The 19,959-nt window shown below is 39.2% G+C and overlaps 1 protein-coding gene across 1 annotated transcript; it reads right to left on the bottom strand.

Moving 5' to 3' along the window:
- Positions 1-1,790: 1,790 nt before the first annotated feature.
- Positions 1,791-18,977, bottom strand: RCAN2 (regulator of calcineurin 2). Its single transcript, XM_081945942.1, has 4 exons — positions 18,811-18,977; positions 8,387-8,560; positions 6,176-6,347; positions 1,791-3,385 (listed from the first exon to the last, which is right to left on the bottom strand). Exons 1-4 carry the CDS (start codon positions 18,946-18,948, stop codon positions 3,225-3,227), a joined length of 645 nt encoding a protein of 214 aa, XP_081802068.1. The 5' UTR covers positions 18,949-18,977; the 3' UTR covers positions 1,791-3,224.
- Positions 18,978-19,959: the final 982 nt, after the last annotated feature.

Below are 19,959 nucleotides of genomic sequence, written 5' to 3'. Positions count from 1 at the left end.
AACTTAAAATGGGGCAAAATTCACTTAACAAATATCTCAGCAAAATTAACTTGGGCTCAATTGTGGTTGTAAGTTGAGGACAATCTCTACTGCATTCAAGTTAAAGCAGAAAATATATGGTGCTATGGTAATGCTATTAGAAAAAACATGAAGTCCCTTGAATTTACAGCACATTTTATTTGTAGCATTTATTTGAGACAAAATTCTAAGAAACCATTGGAGTTGTTTAGGAGGTGTTTTATTCAAAGTGGATATTAGCTACAGTATATCTTAAAACACTAGTCTTAAAACAGGTTAAATGCTCATGATCCCTATCTGAAAACCTGATGTTTTTGCAGATCTAGATGATAGATATTACCTCTAACAAAATAGAATCCTTACCAACTAGTAGTTGGTATAGCTAGTAAAACTTGGTAAAAACTTAAGAATGCAGAAAAATCTCACCATTTATCACAGTATACAACTAATCAATATAAATAACTTTGCACAGAAGTCTTGCAATCCTGAGCTTGACCTCCAAGATGGGTAAATCTGAGGACTAGGAAGAAATAATAGATTTTCTACACACACACACACACACACTACCCTGGCCTTTCCGACTGCCAAGCCCAGAGCTGACAACTCTGGCATAAGATTGAGGGCGCTTGAGTTTGCGGTCAGGAGATACATATTGCCATCTTCATCCAGCAGACTTTGGGGGAAAAAGAGCAGGCAGGACCCACACACAACACTCTTTCTAGCTGATAAATTGTGTTATAGAACACCTTTTGTATCCACCAGAGATTATTGCAGACCTATTGCAATATATATTGCATGTCTGTTCACTTCCGTGTGCAAAGAAAAAAAATGTAATTCTTAGTATTCCCCCATCAAAATATTTATTTATGAACATTGCTCTACCATCCAATTCATCAGAGTCCAGATTATTAGACTGATTATGTGCCATCAATTTGGTGTCAGATTGTACAACCACAGGGTTTTTTCCCCTTGAGATTATTTGATCTTTCAGGTCTTCCATCATCACTATAACTGAATCCATTCGTCTTGCTGCGGGTCACATTATCTTTTGCATAATGTGGCCTAAGTATAATTGTTTGAGTCTTTTGTCCCTTAGGTGGGAAATTTGTTTGATGATACATTTGTTTGGGGCTTTTTAGTTTGTTTGTAGTATTCTCTGGAGTCTTCTCTGACATTAAAGTTCAAAAACATCAATAGACTTTCTACCTGACTTTTTCAAAGTCCACCTTTTGCTTTGCAAAATGTCACTAGGGAATATGGCTGGAACAATTCTGATATTTGTTGGTATAGACACATCAAGCATTTAAACACATTTTCCAAGGCCTTCATGGCTACTCTAACAAGTGTTAGTCTGCAACATATTTATTTTACTATTGATGGTTGATTCCTGAAAGGTAGAACCTATCTACCACTTTGGTGGCTTCATTGTCAATCAAATGATTTACAAACATAAAAACATCTATATCAGGAACAAAAGATAACAAGAGTACCACCCCAAACCAAACCTCCATCACCAACAATAATCAAGTGGCCAAAATAAGTCAGGAGAGTATCTGACACATGTCTGAAGATAAAGGGTTCTGAGTAGTGGCCTGCTACAGAAACATACCTTCTGGTTCATTCTTCGTTATCTTGTGAGGCAAGACTAACCAACCCCTTCTAAATGTAAAGACTGATCAGATTCCAACAGAAGGAAATGATCCTTAAAATAATCTAGAACTGATATCGGTCTTTAATCTGGAACTGATATCGGTCTTTAGAGGTTACAACTAACACTTCGATCTGTGTTTGGAAATGCCAGGACCATGTAGCTGCAAACAAAAAGACTGAGCTTTTTTGTAACTTCAGTAACAACATAAGGGAGCTAGATAGGCATGATCACAGCTGCAAAACATAAGTGCTGAGGTGGTTTAGAGCAGAGGTGTCAAACTGCTGGCCCACAGGACGGAAGCGTCATGCGCAGGCCACACCCACCCCAGCTGCACGAAGGGGGGAAACAATGTGATACGTCATGTGATGCCGTGAGGTCTGTGGTTTAGAGTAATGACAAAAGCGTGCCCTATGTTAACAGGAGGATAAATAATTACTTTCATCATTATGTTTCCCTTCTGCTTTATTTATTTCTGCAATTGCTCTTTGATTTTAGCTACAGATATAACTGATTGATTCATTCAGGATTTCTCTGAAGCATGGCAATCTCATTAATATTAAAAGGAAAGAAAACATAACCTTTTGCGGAGGCGAGAATCATTTGAAAATATACTTCACTGTTATATAATTCTATATATGTAAAATCATGTGCTGAATTATTGAAGAAGCCTGTACCTTATTTGGAATAGTCCTATCTTTTAGTCTGAAAAGTGATTGTCACTCAACTATCTGAATTCATTGTTAAAGGAAATAAGGATATGCAGCAAATAATTTATCTTAAATCCATGAAATCACTAGGATAATTTTAATTTCAGTAAGGGCAGAACTGCCTTAATTTGAATTCGGGTAGTAGCTGAATTACTTCACACTGGTTGCATTTGTGCATTAGAAAGAATGTTTATAAAACAAGCAAACAAAAAAAGTTAGGCTATGCACAACTAAAGGCTGACTTCTGACTTTCCAATGTCAGAGAACCTATTTGTTTCTGTGGTTTGTTCTGAGAATGCCTGTTCAAGAATTCACAGATAGAAGCTTCCACAGTTCTGCTCTCCAACGCCCAACGCCCTTTCCTTGCAGATAGAGTATTGCAAGGTGGGTGTTACAAGCCCAGAGAAGAAAGCTAGGCTGCACAGTAAGTATAAGGAGAAAAACCTATTTATAGAAATATGTTTTGGAACATGTGGGGACTGTTGATCAGAACAACACATCCAAATTTATTACTTCCATTTAATGAATAGCATTTAAAGAATCTTACTTTGTGCACTGAAATCTGATATATGTTTCCTTAAAAGAAAGGCTGACTTGTTGACTTTATCCCAGATTGCAGCCTTAAGAAGTTTGGGAAATCCCTCCACCTCTTAATCCCCTCTGCTCCTTCTGTTCTACAGGAAGGTGACCATTAAAATGCTTACAAAGAGCACATTCTGAGCCCTGTTGTTGCTTAGGCTCCATTACCACACAAGGAATAGGCTAAGAAACTAAATACTGGATTACACAGAAAGACATGGCTGACTTCTACTAGGAGAAAAGAAAAGAAGGTATCTTCTTGGGGCAAATCAACTACACATAGAGGATGGTAGGCTAGGACGTCGAGTCTGCATAATTTGTGGCTTTGGTATATTGTTTGGGGCCTCCTCTTCTGTTGCATGGCCATCACAGATGTGCACAACTACACTTGGAGTGGAGTCAGTACCTGCATGTAGTTCATATTTCTCACCTGGAAATCAAGAAAAAATATTTTACAGTCACCCATTCCAATAGACTCTGAATTACTTACAAATACAAATCAATAAAAAAGATAAAAACATACAACCCTACAGACAACATGGACTAAAACAATGACACAATTTAAAAGAATCAAATCAAATGAGGGCAAACAGATCAACTGCAGACCTGATACCAAAACTGGATCTTAAGTGCTTCATGGAATCCAAAGAGAGAGGGCACTGTCCATATCTCTGGTGGGATGCTGCTCCACATTTCAATAATCCAGTAACAAGATGACTAAGGCATGAGTAACTATCAGAAGGACCCGAAGGACACAACTGACATACAGATGAACCTGTGCAAAAGATGGCCACAGCTGCCACTTGCTCTTCAAGCAAAAAGGCCCCCAAGTTGCATATCTGTCTAGAATGAGGAAGTGCAGTTCCATCCAAGACTAATGATGGAAACATCCCTGACCCTGTGTGAACAAATAGCCACAGCCACTCAGTCATGGCTGGATTGAGCTGAAATCTATTCTGCTTCATCCAGACCCTGCAGAGACTAGGTAAGTACATTGACAACCTCACCTGCACAGCTCAGAGTTGAGATATATAGTTGGGTATCGTTAGTGTCATGCTGATGTCAAATTCCAAACTGACAGAGGACTTTAGCCAGTGGAAACACTTAAACATTTCTTATGTAGCGGCTCAATATCTTATAAATGTTCCAAATAGCATTTGTGCTCATTAAAGGCAGACACCAATTTTCACCAATAGAAGATCTATTGGTCTAAGACCAAAATTGGAATCTGGTAACTTTTTTTCAGACTAACACAAAAAGCTTGTGCCTTTTAATAAAATGAATTCACTAGAAAAGTTGCTACCAGACTCCTCCTCATTTTTTGCCACCATAGATTAACATAGTTCTCCTACAAAACTGGTGACACAGTGGTTAGAATGCAGTACTGTAGGCTACTTCTGCTGACTGCCGGCTGCCAGCAGTTTGGCAGTTTGATTCTCATGGGCTCAAGATCCATCCTTCCAAGGTCAGTAAAATGTGGACCCAGATTGTTGGGGACAATATGCTGACTCTGTAAATCGCTTAGAGGCGGTTGTAAAGCACTGGGAAACAGTATATAAGTCTAAGTGCTATTGCTACTGCTATTTCTGTAAATGGTACAAAACACACACATAAATAACATGTATAGGAAGCCCACAAATTACAACACATACAATACATACAGTATATGCTTCCAGCTTCCATCCAGAAGACACCGCCAATCTATTGTCTATTGCCAGGTTTTATGCTACAGCCATATTTATTCTAACCCACTTGACAGATATGCTCAATTGATGGCATTAAAAGAGGGATTCAGGAGACTAAACAACGCACCCAATGAGATGAACAGACAAATCTGTATAGTCAGATCAATTTCCAAGGAACACCTATTAAAAGCCAGATTACAGAAACAGTAAAAGAAGACCATTGGTCTTCTCACAGCTCCTAGTTCAAGCCATTCAAACACACTATTAATAAGCTACAGCCCATACTGGACATGGATACTGCTCTTTCTTAGGTACTGGGCAGCAAGTCCATATTTGCATACTAACAACCACCTAATCTGGAGCAGATTCTCACAAGCAAAAGAAAACAACAAAACAGTAATGTTCACTTGGAATCCAGACCCAGATGTCTAACTTGTTCATATATATATCAACAACACCATAACAGATCCCAATTATTTCATGCAGAAGACTCACACATTCTTCTGCCATCATTTGGCAGCAATGCTCCTCTGGATGCTATGTAGGACAAACAGACTAATCTTTGGCCAAAAAAATTAACTCTCAGGTCAATTTAAGTTCTATTTCAGTCTAACAATTCTTGTTTATCCAATGGAATGAGTTACAGCCATTTGGCCAGCCTGCACAGTATATAAAAATGATGAAGTCCCAAAGGTCACTGCAAGATTTCTGACCGAGATTGTCCATTTGCTGCATGGAATGTTGTCTCCAAAAGTCCTAGCCAATGCCCAATCTACCTGGCCTGGTGGAGGGGTGGTTTGTAAGACTGTGGGAATGAGTAAATTAATAGGAATTGGCAACTGAAACTTTAAAATAAATCATTTTATTTTATTATTTAAGTTTTGCTCCTATGGTCAAATTTCTACTATTGTATGAGATCCCAAATCTTTCGACTTTGGTATTGAGTGCAGCCAATTTCAATTTAAAAATAAGGATGCACAGATTAGACCCTGGGAATTTTGTAATAGTTATGTTGACCTTCATACAATGTTCTTTCTTTTTTATTCCAAAGGTTGATTTTGCCATAGGAGGCAGGGAGGGAAGGAGGAATACAATGAGCAACAAAGAAGAAAAGGCTAAGCAGAAAAGAATGCAGAAAGATATCCTAATTTAGGGGGCTGGGAGGATAGAGAGAGAGAGAGAGAGAGAGAGAGAGAGAGAGAGGAAGAGTGAAAATTTTAAAAAGTTGAATGGAGAAAAGCTACAGTGTGAGAGAAGTGAGAAAAAGAGCGGTGAGATAATGCACATATGCACATGAAAGAAACTGAATCAGAAAGGCAGACTTTCTGATTCCAGAGCAATCCACTCTCCTGTGCCCCTCCATCAATATCCACCACTCCTGCAGCCCCAGAATACTGCCATGCCTGATCACTCTTATGCAATTGGAAAGAAGAATGGTGAGTTTAACAATGAAAGGCATAAGCATCCATTATGATTGCTTTGTTTTCTGGTCTTGACTTCCTAAACTTGAAAATAAGAAGAATCGTGAAACTGACCTGGTCCCAGTTTAGAAACAGCATACAGGAGGTCATAATTGATGACTGGTGTATCATCAGTTTTTGATTGCCAACCTACAGGAGGAGAGGCTGGAGGTGAGAAGAGGAATTGCTTGGATGGCTGGGGTAGAGCCAAATGGAAGGCCTCTCCATCATTCTCCAGAGCCTGGACCTTTACAGAGATGAGAGGCAAAACAGAATATTGTTTTAGGATAGTAAGGACAGAAGAATAAAACAATTATGTTCAGTCCAATACCCCCCATAATTTTGGAACCAATTTCTAGAGGGTTGTTGGTTCGTCTCAACTAATCTGGAAGGCACCAGAATGGAAAAGAAGGCTGCAGTAAAGGACAGAAAGTGGATCCACAAATAAAGGCTCTACTATTTCCAGGTAATACCGAATTACACTCATAACTGTGTTCCCCTTTCCAAAGGGATGGGCTAATGTAGCTGTCTATAAGGCCAATGGAAACAAGCTAAATCTGTCTTTTTGACAGCCGGGGCCACACTTGATCTGCAAAGAAAATAAAGGGATGACTTTGCTCTTTATAGAAATCCTATAGCTGAAGGGCAGAAAAGGTGATGTCTAAGCAATCACAAGATTCTTTGCTTCAGCTAATTTATACCTGACTATTTAAGCTGCCTTGAGTCATCATGGGCGATTAGGTGGCAATATAAATTCAATAAATAAATAAAACTCAAATAGTGTGGTTCTGGGCAGCATGAATATAAACATCAGACCACTATGGCTGTTTTGAGTATTAAAAAGGGGATTGGAATCTAAAACATATGAAGAACAGTTGCATGAATTGGGGATGTCTATTTTAGTGAAAAGAAGGACTGGGGTGACATAGCAGTGTTCCAATATTTGAGGGGCTGCCACAAGGAAGAGCTATTCTCCAAAGCACCTGAGGGCAGGACAAGAAGCAATAGGTAGAAACTAATCAAGAAGAGAAGCAGCCCAGAACTAAAGAGAAATTTCCTGACAGTTAGAACAATTAATAAGTGGAACGGCTTGCCTTCAGAAGTTGCAAATGCTCCAACACTGGAGATTTTTAAGAACATATGAAAACCCTGAAATGCTATAGGGTTTCCTGCTTGAGTATGGTGTTGGACTACAAGACTTCCAAGTTCCCTTCCAACTCCCTTATTCTGTTATTCTATTAAAAATGTTCCCCATGATTTCACACTGTATATCCGTAAGGAAAGTGGGAAACTACACTAGACTGGAGCTTGAGAACAATGAAGTTCCAACCCATGCATCTTAGTCATTCATTTATCATATTTAGAAATATATTTAGAAATAGTGACAGAGGTACTTTATCATCAGCTACATTAATTCATGTTGTCTCTATGTAAATTTGGTTGATCCTGCAATATGACAAGATGAAACTGTTTTAAGTAATACCATAAAGAAAATATAGATCATAACATGACAAAGGTACCAAAACATTTTTACCTTTTAGTTCAGATTAGCAGGTGGCTGCTCTTTTGGCTTTGATTATCATGGGGCAAAGCAAAGACAGAAGTTTTCTTTTTCTTCCATGCAATCATGTTCAATTCCAGACTAGTCCCTAAACTTGGCAAGGTTTTCCAGAAGTGGTTTGCCATTGTCATTGCCTCTTTCCTAGGGCTGAGAGAAAGTGACTGTCCCAAGTTTACCCACTGGCTGTCTAGAACTCACAGTCTCCCTGTTTCTAGCCTTGCCTGGTATCTTAGCCACTCAATCAAACTAACTCTCAGACTAAAGTTAACTTTCCAGTATTCTAGGATTTAAAGGGCGGCCATGAAGAAGAGTAGGCCAACTTCTTTTCCAAAACACCAGAGGGCAAGAAAAGAAACAATGGATGAAAACTAATCAAGGAGAGACGCAACATGGAATTAAGGTGAGACTGCAGTGAGAATAATTAACCATTGGAACACTTGCCTTCAGAAGTCGTGGATGCTTCATCACTGGAAGTTTTTAAGAATGGACTGGACAGCTACTTGTCTCAAATTGCATAGGGTCTCCTGCTTGAGCAGGAGTTGGACTAGAAGACCTCCAAGATCCCTTTCAGCTCTATTCTGATTGATTAATATTTTGTGCACTTTACCCTTACACATAGTATTATAATTATTTCTGGTCTTTTGTCTGACATTAATATGCTCAAAACTTAAATGACCTCATCTGCATCTGGGTGAAGAAAATGCTTGGGTAAAAAAGAATCTTACCTTTGCAAAGTAAAGTTTTAGTTTCTTCCCTTGGAACTGTGTTTCGTGAAGCTCTGTTCTAGCATTAGCAGCTGATTTGGGGTTATTGAAGTCAATTTTTATGCGTCGAAAACTTTTAAACAGTTGAAATGTCACACAGTCATCATAAGCACGGAACAAGCTCTCAAATTTCTCCTGTAATGGTAAAAAAGTTATGTGGTTATCTTGAAAGTCTATTGTATCTCTGTAAATGTGATAAATATAAGAAAATACCAGTGATAATTGAATTTTAGGACTAAACTATCTTTATATACCCAAACTCTTTCCTTTATTAATTTTATATCATAGTACTCAAATTCATACATAATATAAAACCATATAAAGAAAGTACATGTAGTAAAATAACGATCAACACATATCAATCTGACCGACCAAGGGAGGGGGGGAGCTGAGGAATACTTTATTGTGATGATGCTAAAAAGCCATACAATATTTTGGAATGGTATAATTTGAATCCCTTAATTCTAATCCCTTCCTTGCAATTATTTCAGTCATTTTCACTCCAATCTCACTGTCTTCAAAGGGACTGAGATATATGCATATATTTTTCGGTATCACTCATTTGCATCCTTTGTGGCCAAGAATCCACATCACATTAATCTGTTGTTGTTGGCATATTTGTGTACCTGCTTCCCAAAAGTCAATATCCATCTATGAACTCATAAAGCATTGGCATGTCTGTTATAAGTTGCAACCTGACACCATCACTGAATCACAAGAAAGAAACGGAAAAGCCTAAACCAGTAAGAGTCAGTTTTTTTCTGGCTGGACTGGACATAAATAGCTACAGAAGCATGCTCCCCCTCCCCAAAGGAGATAGGAGGGGAAAGTTATGTTGTAGATCAGTTAGAGCCCAGCAGATCAACAACCCTCCCCACAAAAAACTATTCACAAGTCACACTGAATGTCTCCATAGGAAATCTTTCATTTTTGGATGGAAAATACCATGTTCCTAACATTAATCCTAACTTGATCCAGCTTCAACCAGCTTGAGCGGTGAGTTGACAGGGAGATTGAAACTCTGTTGTGAGAACATGCCATCCATAAATAATGACTGTCTTGGAGTTTGGGCAAGAAGTTTGTGTCGATGACATGGTACTTTTGGTACATGGTACAGTATCATACTTGTGTGTGTTGTCTGTGTGCCTGTTGACCCTAGATGAGTCCATGAGGTTTTCTTGGCAAGGATTTTCAGAAGCCCTTGCCTCTTTCCCAGGACTCAAAGTAATCACAGCTCAAAGGATTAAAAGACATAATCATGATCATGCAATATAAAAATGGGAGCAATGGCAATGGAACTTAGACTTATATACCGCTTCACAGTGCTTTACAGCCCTTTCTAAGCGGTTTACAGAGTCAGCATACTGCCCCCAACAATCTGGATTCTCATTTTACTGACCTCCGAAGGATGGAAGGCTGAGTCAACATCAAGCCCGTCAGGATCAAACTCCAGCCTGTGGACAGAGTTTGCCTGCAATACTGTATTCTAACCACTGCATCACCAGGGCTCAAGGAAGGAAATGGGAGCAATACAAACTTCTTAACAGAAAATACAAGACAACATGAATAGTATAGAGAATAATCCTTATACAAGTAATAGGGGGGGGGGGGTATCACATGATATATATTATGGTATGATATGTATCCATATGTATATGGATTCCCAGAAATAAATGCAGACTACAGGATGCGGGTGATCCTGAGGGCACAGATAAACATCCACGTGGCCTCAACGACTTTCACTAAGAGTGCTAACAACCACATGACTTCAAGGAATATCAATCCTTCCAAGGAATATCAATCCATTCTCCACCATTCAGCCAGAACTGAAGAAGTTTCTTGGATGAAAAGCAAAATGTCTTCTAGTCAAACAAGGAAGACAGTTGCCTTTTGAAAGAAAGCACCTTTGGGACAATCATGACCTGGACTGCTGAGAATCTCCATAGAGGTGGGCTGCTTCCAGTTCGGATGAACCGATAGTTCCAACCACCTGCCCCAGGCTAGCCTGTCCTATTTATCTCACACTCTGGGTTTTGTTCCCTGCCCAGGAAGCCCAGCTGAATGCCGCATCTCACCTGCTGTATTCACTGCGGCTGCCTGAGAAGATATGCTGTGTGTTTGAAGCCACGCAAGAACAAGGAAGGTGGCCGTGCAAGCGAAGCAAGTGTGAACGCTCACATTTCCAGCAAACGGGTTGTTAACGTATGTGCAGCCCACCTCTGCACGGTATGTATTAAGTTCTCCAGTGCAAGAATATCTGCCCTGTACGTAATCATGAATGAGCAGCTCCAGAAAATAATTCTGTTTGTATCTTCTGCATTACATTTCCTTCTGCCTTAATTGTTTCCTCTTTCCCATTATATCTACCAAAGTAGGCTATGGGGCACAAAAGCTAATATGTTAGTCTTAACATACTGAAAAAGTCCTTATTGCTATTTCTTTAACCTAATCCAACTGATTAATCAATAGTACAGCAAAGTAGATGCTGCAGACACCTAAATGCAGTGAAGCCTAATTTTAATATATTAGTTACAGAAAGGAGTTTGATCATTCCTGGGTGTGGTAAATTGAAGAGCATCTTATTGCAGTGATCCACATGACACAAGTAACATGATTTATGCAGTGAGTTCATTATACCAGTGATAGATTATGCAAATATAAATTTACAATTCTGCAAATGACATATTGCATAAATACATAAATTTTCAAATGATGCAAATCACCACAGAACCTGACCCATTGTATGCAAAGTTCATTGCACAAAGATCCAGAAAGCTGACGTTTCACTGTGTCTCAATCTGGCATTTTAATGATAAATGGCCAGTTACTATATCTAAACATGTAATTATCATCATGTAATTCCTAAACTAGAGAAAAGAAATACTAAATTGGCTGCAAAGGATTCCAACCTTCACAGTTTTGGCTAACATAAACGAGTATGCACATTTGTACAATTCTCATTTGTTACAACAGAACAAGGGATATGGAATAAGCAATAAAATCTGAAATTCTAGAAATGTAAGCCATGAAAAGCAGTGAAAATTTATCCTGAGATAAAAGTGGGGCCCGGATGCAGAGAAACCACAAGATGCTTCTTTGGGTTTTGTTGTACCTTTGAATTAGTTTTTGATTCCTGGCAATTGCCTGGACAAGTCCCTGCAGCTTTTTTGGCAAGATTTTCAGAAGCGATTTAGAATTTAGAAGTAGTTTGCCACTGCCTCCTTTCTAGGGCTGAGAGAGAGTAATTGGCCCAAAGTTATCTAGATAGCTTCATGGCTAAAATAAAACTCATAGCCTCCCAGTTTCCAGCCTAATGCTTTTAACCACTACACTGGCCCTTGATATTGGTTTTACAGTAGTTTATATCTAATTTTGTGACAAGTGAAATGGCTTTTCAGCTCTGAAATCAGGAAGAAAATAAGTCTCCTATTTTTTTCTTGGCATAGAATAACAATCATAATTGTCTTAGTCTAGCAGAAATAAAGAAATATTACAGTCTTGATATCAACAACTTAGAAGACATTTTTGTTTGTGCATTAGGCATTCAGTGAAGTAAGACAAATTGTGTTGCATATTCTAGTGGATAGAGTAAATTGGACTGGTTTTACCAATGTAGAGTACTTGTGGGCTGTTCTTGATCATGCATCTAATTTGTTTCGCTACAGAAGGGTATATAGAATTCTTAATTCTTTGTGCCATAAACCTTTAATAACAAAATTTCCAGAGAGGACTTTTAAAGATGCGCTTGACTGAATTCTAATTCATGCAGCTAAAATCAGAGTTCAATCTTCCAGGAAATATTTGGTTCAGGGCAGATGTTGCTTGCACAGGCATCATGCTGTTTCAGCTAAGTTTTATTTATCTGTGATGCATAATAGTAAGGACTTCAGCAAAAACACATGTTAATTTTCAGCTATTCTTCCTGATTTCAGCAGTCTTTCCCGATAGTAGTTAATCCCAGGAAATGCATTCTTAATTATTACAGCAGGTGACTTAATTGAAGCAAGAAAGTAGCAATAGGATTTAATTTATTTTTTTAAAATTATTTATTAATCAAAATTATCTAGCCACCCAACTAACCAAAAACAGCTCTGGATGGCACACAACAATCAGATAAAACAACAGTGTAAAAGCTACAGATATTAAATGTAAAAATCCATATTAATATCATAAAAGCCTAAAGGCAATAAGGAAGATAAAAATGGCTACCTCATCTATTGAGGCATCTCAGCAAATCTCCAGTACATTGGGAATGCAATGCCTGACAACACAGCCAGATTTTGAGAGCCTTTCGGAATATCCAAAGAGATGGAGCTAATCTAATTTCAGAGGAAAGAATGTTCCATAAGGCGGATGCCATGACACAGAAGGCACATCTCCTGAGACCCACCAAATGCCAGTCCCTGGCCAATGGAACCTGCAATGAGTCAGCTCTTCATCAGCTCAAGTGGGTCAACAACCCTACTGTTTGCTGGAGCAAGTTTTCTTTGATTGAATAGGTAGTTCTCATTTAGCAAACACAATTGGAACCAATGTGGTTATTATGGGACGTGATTGCTAAATGAAACTGTGTCTGTGCTTATGGTCTTCCTTTCAGCTTTCATCTCCTTTACAGGCCTGAAAAATATTGTAAGTGTAAGGACTAGTCACAAAATTACTTTTTCATCACTGCAACAAGGCAGTCGTTAAACAAGGTCTACCTGTAGATGACAATACATTAGCTTTTCTGAGTGTCTTCTGTACTGGGAATAGGAAGCAGGACCAGAGAGGTTATTCCATGCCACTTTGGGCAATTTTCCTACATTAGGAAGTTTCCTTCAGAGCCGAGAATGTGATGTAACACTTTGCTGAGGCCATAAAAACATGGATGACCCTAGCAAGAGTCCATAACATCAGAATGGTGGAGAAGGCCCTGGAGCTGGAGCGGCGGCTCGAGACGCCGAGCACACAGGAAAGGGCGAACAGTGGCTGTTGGCCTGTGGTGAGAGCGGAGAAGAGCGGAAGAAGAGCGGAAGAGAGTGGAGGAGTGATGGCAGAGGCTCTCAGCGCTGGAGGCCTGGTAGGAGGAGGGTGGCTCTCAGCGCCGGAGGCCAGACAGGAATCAGGGGGCTTGTTGGTGGCTAGCAGGAGACTTTCAATGCCAGAGATGCCAGAGTTCTGGCAGGAGAACCATCTGTCTCCCGCTGGCCACCTACCTTGTTTTTGACCATCTGCCCCCTGCTGACCACCACTAACCATCTGCCCCCTGCCTACCACCTATTTACCACCTATTGGCCATCTGCCCCCTGCTTACTACCTACTGACCATCTGCCCCCTGCTTACCATCTATCGACCATCTGCCCCCTACTGACCACCTACTGTCCACCTATCACTTACCACCTGCAGACCATTTGATCGGTTCACCATCCCCACCATCCCCACCTAGGACTTTGGTTTTACCATCTGTACCCAAGCTCCGGCTTTCTGCATACCACTGGACTCAGCACATTATGTACCATTTATTCTAACATCATTCAACATCATTTTAACATCTGTAGCACCCTTAATTCGATCTGAGGCCCTGCTGAATTATGGTCTACTCGAGGGCAGACCTGATTTTACTGCGGGAGTCCCCCCTCTCGCAAGTATGGCCCTCCGCCCTTTCGAGGGCCCACCTTGATGAGGGATTTATTAATCCAGAGAGGTGGAGGAAGCGAAAATTTAGGGTTTTTTAAATAATATTTAAGTTTTGTATATTGTTTTATTTGTGGTCTGTACACCGCCCCGAGTCCCTTTGGGGAGAGGGGGCGGTCTATAAATTTAATAAAATTAAATTAAATTAAGACCAGGGATTGAAGATCCACCCCTTTCAGCCATGCATTTCAAACACTCAAAAAAGGCAGGGCTTCAGTTTCCTGTTTGTGCTTACTACTCTGATGTCATTGACCATCCCTGAAGATATCCCTGCATATGATTGCACTTTTGAAGTTTGTTGAAAGTCAAATTATAAAATCCCTTCAAGACAAGAAACTGGAATTTGTAGCAAAACAAGCCATAACTTTGTCCATGGTGTTGGAAAACTATATAAAAGCAGATTGTTACCGTATGTTGCTGTGCTTGCCCAAAGAATCCCCTCTATGGATTCCTGGAATGGAGCAATGGTCACCATTTAGTTCTTATTACAGGTCAGCTCATAGCATGAATAAGAAACACAAAATAATACCAAAACAAAGAACACACAGGCCTCCTTGCTGGAAAGAGACTAAAATCTTCCAAATTCTGTTGTGAAATAGGCATGCTTTCTCACCTGAAAAAGTGCAAAAGAGAGAGGTATTTTTCACCCTTACTTTTGTTTTCACTTTCAGTGGTCATTTAGCAATCATCTGCAGAATTAAATTGCTGAGGAGAAAATGTACTGCTCCTCTCTTTAAAATCTCAGTTTAAGCTCACGTGTTGGCTTCCAACCCATGTAGGCAAAGAATGATAAAATTTTGGAAAAGAAATGATCAATGGGAGAGGGAGGAAATAAGTATAAATTAGTATGTATCTTATATGCTATAAATCCATATTGCAATGTAGATGAAGAACCCTGTTTTAATCAGCACATGGAGATGAAGCATGAGAGGGAAAAGGAGGGAGGAAGTCCTTTGCCACTTTTGCCTTCAGGAGAAACACTGAAATTATACTATACTGCACAATTGAGGAGTAGTGAATTAGAGTGACAATTTTACTAAAGACAACCTTGTGATAAAGAGAAGGCAAAATCAACAGCCTGCCATCAGTACCAGAGAGATGCTTGATCACCTTGCCTCCCTCCCTGGGAGTAAGGAGACAAAGCTGCTGAGTGGAAGCAGAATTTGTCTGCAGACAGCAAGAGCAAATCAAATCAAATCAGCAAGGTCAAATAAAATCTTTATTACGGTCAAAAACCAGCATAAGGAAGGCAGGGTACATCCAATTAAATATATCAGAGTCTAAAATATGATAATTATAAAAAGATTTTAGATTTTGTCTTTATATATACTTCTGGTTTATATCTTTTAGCTTTTTATATTTATTATTGTTTAGATTCTGATGTATTTTCTATGCTTTCTGGTTGGCTGTAGTGCACCCTTTAATGCTGCTGGTCTTTAACCATAATAAAGAGTTGATTTGGAAGAAAAAAAAGTAGAAAGTTAAAAATCAAAGACAGCAAGAAATGAAACCATCATGTTGATATAGCACTCTTCCATATATTCTGCTATTGTCAGTTGCTCTGGTTTCATGATTGTATAGTTTCTCATGATTTGTGTCATTATATTCAATGTGAGCACAACTGAGGAACCCCACTGGATTAGACAATAGGCCTATTTCATCTAAATATTCCAGAAAGTCCACAACTAATCCATGAGGGCAATATTACTTCTTCTTCTGGAGAGTGCTGGCATTCAATCTACATCAAATGCATTGGAGTTCTTTCGTTTGCTTTGATATATTTTCTCACAGTGTTCTGGAAACATGTACAAGTTATTTTTTTTACTTGTAACTAGTAAACTAATATTTTGTAAATTTGTCTATAGAAGTGGCAGAAATGCATTGAATTTAGTAATATTCATAAATTATGTAAGGCATATATTTTCTTATAAATATGATATGACTAATAAATAATCTATTATTGTTACAGTAGCTTGTATGAGAACTTTGATAAACTGAGTAATTTTTTCTTTAATCTGTTTTAGATTTCCTTGGCGATAGGAGGAACAAAACAGATTATACATATTAGACTAAATATCATTGTCTCCATCACTCTTCCACTGGTTGGATGGATGGAAATGGATGGATGGATGGATGGATGGATGGATGGATGGATGATAGAGAGTTATGCGACTAGCAAAGAAAATTGAAATAATAAAATAGAAGCAGTATAGCCTCTTTGTCAATATCTAGGAACAGTTTATCTGTTGGTAAAATAATTAAGAGATGATTTTTTTAAAAGAGAGAGAGAGAATCATCTGTTTGATTTGTTCAAGATTTTGCCCAATGGGGTAGGGGGAGGTGTTCAGCAACATGCCCATTAATGTGACTATGTAAAATACAACTGATAGTGGCTTCTCCTTCCTTTTCTGACAACTGCCCTCCCAAATGCACATATTGACATATGGGTTGTCAATGGCAGCTGCTGTCTTCCCTGTCGTTGCCCTTTGCTCTACCTTCTCAGGAAAATGAGTAAGCAGCCAAAACAGCCACCACTGCTGCTCCTAGAAGCTATCTCTTGCCTTGATCAATTCACAAATGGTAGGAGCAAAGAGGGTCTATCCTCTGCTTCTCTAACAGAGGAGGTCAAAAGGGAAAAGCTATCAGTGGAGAAAGAAAATCACTGCATAGGCCCATGAGTACCATCAGCACTCCAGATGAAAAGTAAAGAGGATTCCTTCTAAAGGCAGCCTTTGGAGAATTTGGTAGCTTCCTGGCAATGGAGACTAAATTCCCTCTCTCCTTTTTCTTCCCGCTTCCCAATGTGTACTGGCATTTTTGCCAAGAAAAAGTCTGACCTAGTCCATATGGACACCCAAAATGGTTCTTCTTGGAAATCACTGCTGCAGTTCTCTCTTTCCTTTGGTTGAGCTCTGCAACATTTGCCCCTGAACCTACACTTTGGAATGGATTTACAGGATCCAAACCAAGGGTGAAATCTTCCCGGTTCGGCCGAACCAGTAGGGACAATTGTTCCTGGTTCTGCGAACCAGTAGTAAAAAAAGAGCTTCTTGCGATCATGGGGCTCACAGCTGAGCCGCACAATCGTCGGACCCTCTTTATTTAACTTTTTAAAGCATTTTTTTCCTACCTATTCGCCCAAACTGTCAGGAAAAAAATGCTTTAAAAAGTGAAAAAAGGTTGGCCACGCCCATCCAGCCACATGACACCACCACCACCACCAAGCTACCCCCACACAACTGGTGGGCAAAAAAATTAGATTTCAAACCCAGTGCTCCTGGCTATAAGCTACCAACAAATATGCCCAACATTGTCCAACTCTTTCTTTTTTCCTATCCAAAGGGCTTATGTGGCATCCACTGTATGAGTAACCTATAGCTATATATAACATATAAACTATATAAGTAACATATTCTGTCTCCTTGGTGGCTTGTTTTGAAAGAAACCCAAATGGAGGCCTTTTCTTATGTGAGAACAAGTGTTTAAGAAAAGAGTCTCTTTTTCCACATATATAACAAATGTTGAGTGCCCCTACCATGAGGAAAGCTTTTCATTGAAAACTGCCAGAAGTCTGAATCTGGTGCTCATCCCCTTGCTTTTTCTCAGCCTGGCTATATTTGGAGTACCATTATATACTGCAGTGAGTTTGACCATGGCTTTAGATTCTAGGTTTGCCTTAAAAGAAAAATGATAGTTAAATGTTGATTGAGATGCTTCACTTTGATGGAGATGCTGTTAGGTATTCCAATATATTTCTAGTATTCGATTACATCCTCATATTTACATTATACAGACTATATCAAACTCTCATCTTGCAACAAACAGAAGATACTGCATGCATAGCCCCCCCCCCCTCACACATTCTCCTCCAACCCCCAATGCAGAGAAGGAAATTCAGAAGCCCAGGAAAGTTTCACATGCTCTTAAAAAGAATAAATATATTAAACAGTATATTGGTTGCACAATGTGAATATGAAATACTAGATGTTACTGTATTCAGAATTTTGGTTGCTTTAAAAAAAATAAACAAACAAACTGATAATATATTTGATCCCTCCTCTGCCACTGACACAATTTACAGAAAATAAAACAATTTGCAGTAATGGTTTTGCCTGCTGCTTCAGGGCTTTCCTTCTTTTACTGCAGTAGTGAGATGAACAGGTACAATACACTGTGCTCTTAACAAATATCATTTAAAAGGAAAGCTTTTCTGACTAGGTACACTAATAGTTTTCACAGTATTCTTCTTAATTCTTAAGATGTTTGGCAACATCTTAAGGAAAAAGGAAAAAAATCACTATCATTGATGTACATAACAGGAGATCAAGAGGAAATCAGATAAATACACCTCAAGTTTTCAAAATGTTATGCAAAAAAGTAAAACTGCCCAACTTTGGCTGAAATAATCCTTTAACTCAGGTGAATCACTCACATATTGACTATGCGGTGCAAAGCCACAGATTTTTTTCAGTTAAATAATACATCCTCATACAAACACCTGAAGGTCAACACAGCTTCAGCACAGAACATTAAAAACAACATAAAGAAATAGCTCCCTAATCTTTTCATAGGAGACTCCCAATATTCTGGTTGTTATGGTAATAATCATGACAATCTGATCTGCTTCTTTCTTGCAGGACATCAAACATTCTTGTCATCCTGCAAGTGTCCTTGTCAGAAGCATCTCTGCAGAATGAAAGGCATGCACATACCTTAACATCTTGGTTGGTAAATACCTCTATATCCACTACACAGGCAACTAGAGAAGAGACATCACAGTCCATGTCATGGGCTGGCATCTCCTTCCTGACATAAATCAAGAGCTTATGTAGCCCCAGAGTCAAGAACATAAAAGAGCTTTCTAACTCCTAACTGGTCAGGATGCAACTTCAAAAGAGAGAAAGTGTGTGTGTGTGTGTGTGAGAGAGAGAGGGGGGGAAGGAGGGGGAGGAAGAGGGGGGGGGAGGAAGGAGGAAGGGACCAGCTTTTCTATTGTGCCTGGTCTCTGCCTAATTCAACCTCCAGCTAAATAAGCAAAGCCTAGCACTGGCCAAATCTATTTCTCATTGCAATGACATCACCACATAAACTGACATCAGCTCAGTTCTCCCCCCCCAACTCTTTGCTCTCTCTGCTGTATCATCTCTAATGCAAGAAGGACATGACAATGTGTTTCATCTGAACCCAGACTAAATAAATTATGGCAAACCTAATCAGCACCTGAGTCATCATAGCTATGTCAGCCAAGTGCTTTGATGGCAAAAGATTGATTCTGTGTTTCAAATTTTCCTTGAGAATTAAAATTCAACAGACACATATTGTACAATGTCCTCCTTTTGGAAAAGGAGAAAGGAACAGCTAACTACTTCCTGCTTGTCCTGTCAGGCAAAGCATTATAGTTACTGCTATTTTTTTCTGATAGAATTCATGTGCCTTTAACAATAAAAAGAAATATCACAGGACCACCACCACCCTGCTATCCTCCCTGCTGGACATGAATCAGCATGAGTGCCTGATACAATTAGTTCCTGGTTCTCATAGAACAAGCTTTTCTCTTGAGGACAGATTGGAAGAGAGACAGAAATGAGGAATGCACATGAATCCCTTCAAAGAGATGGTAAAAGTCCTAACACTATGTTGGTGACCTGCACTGCCTTCATGCGGAATAAGGCCACATACATATTACACCAAGAGAAAAGCAAAGATTTTATAAGGAGGTATTCCTTAGATAAAAGCAATTGGCAACATGGCAATGGATTAGGAGATGGCGATGATGGACAATCTGAAACATATAGATTGTTCACTAGGCATTAGGCATGTCTTGATTGCATTTTCAGACTGCAAAGACCTTGGTGGCTCTT

The sequence above is a fragment of the Natrix helvetica genome (genome assembly GCF_964273705.1).
Source record: "Natrix helvetica genome assembly, chromosome: 2".
Classification (NCBI taxonomy): Eukaryota; Metazoa; Chordata; class Lepidosauria; order Squamata; family Natricidae; genus Natrix; species Natrix helvetica.
This window is presented reverse-complemented; position numbering and strand designations above follow the sequence as displayed.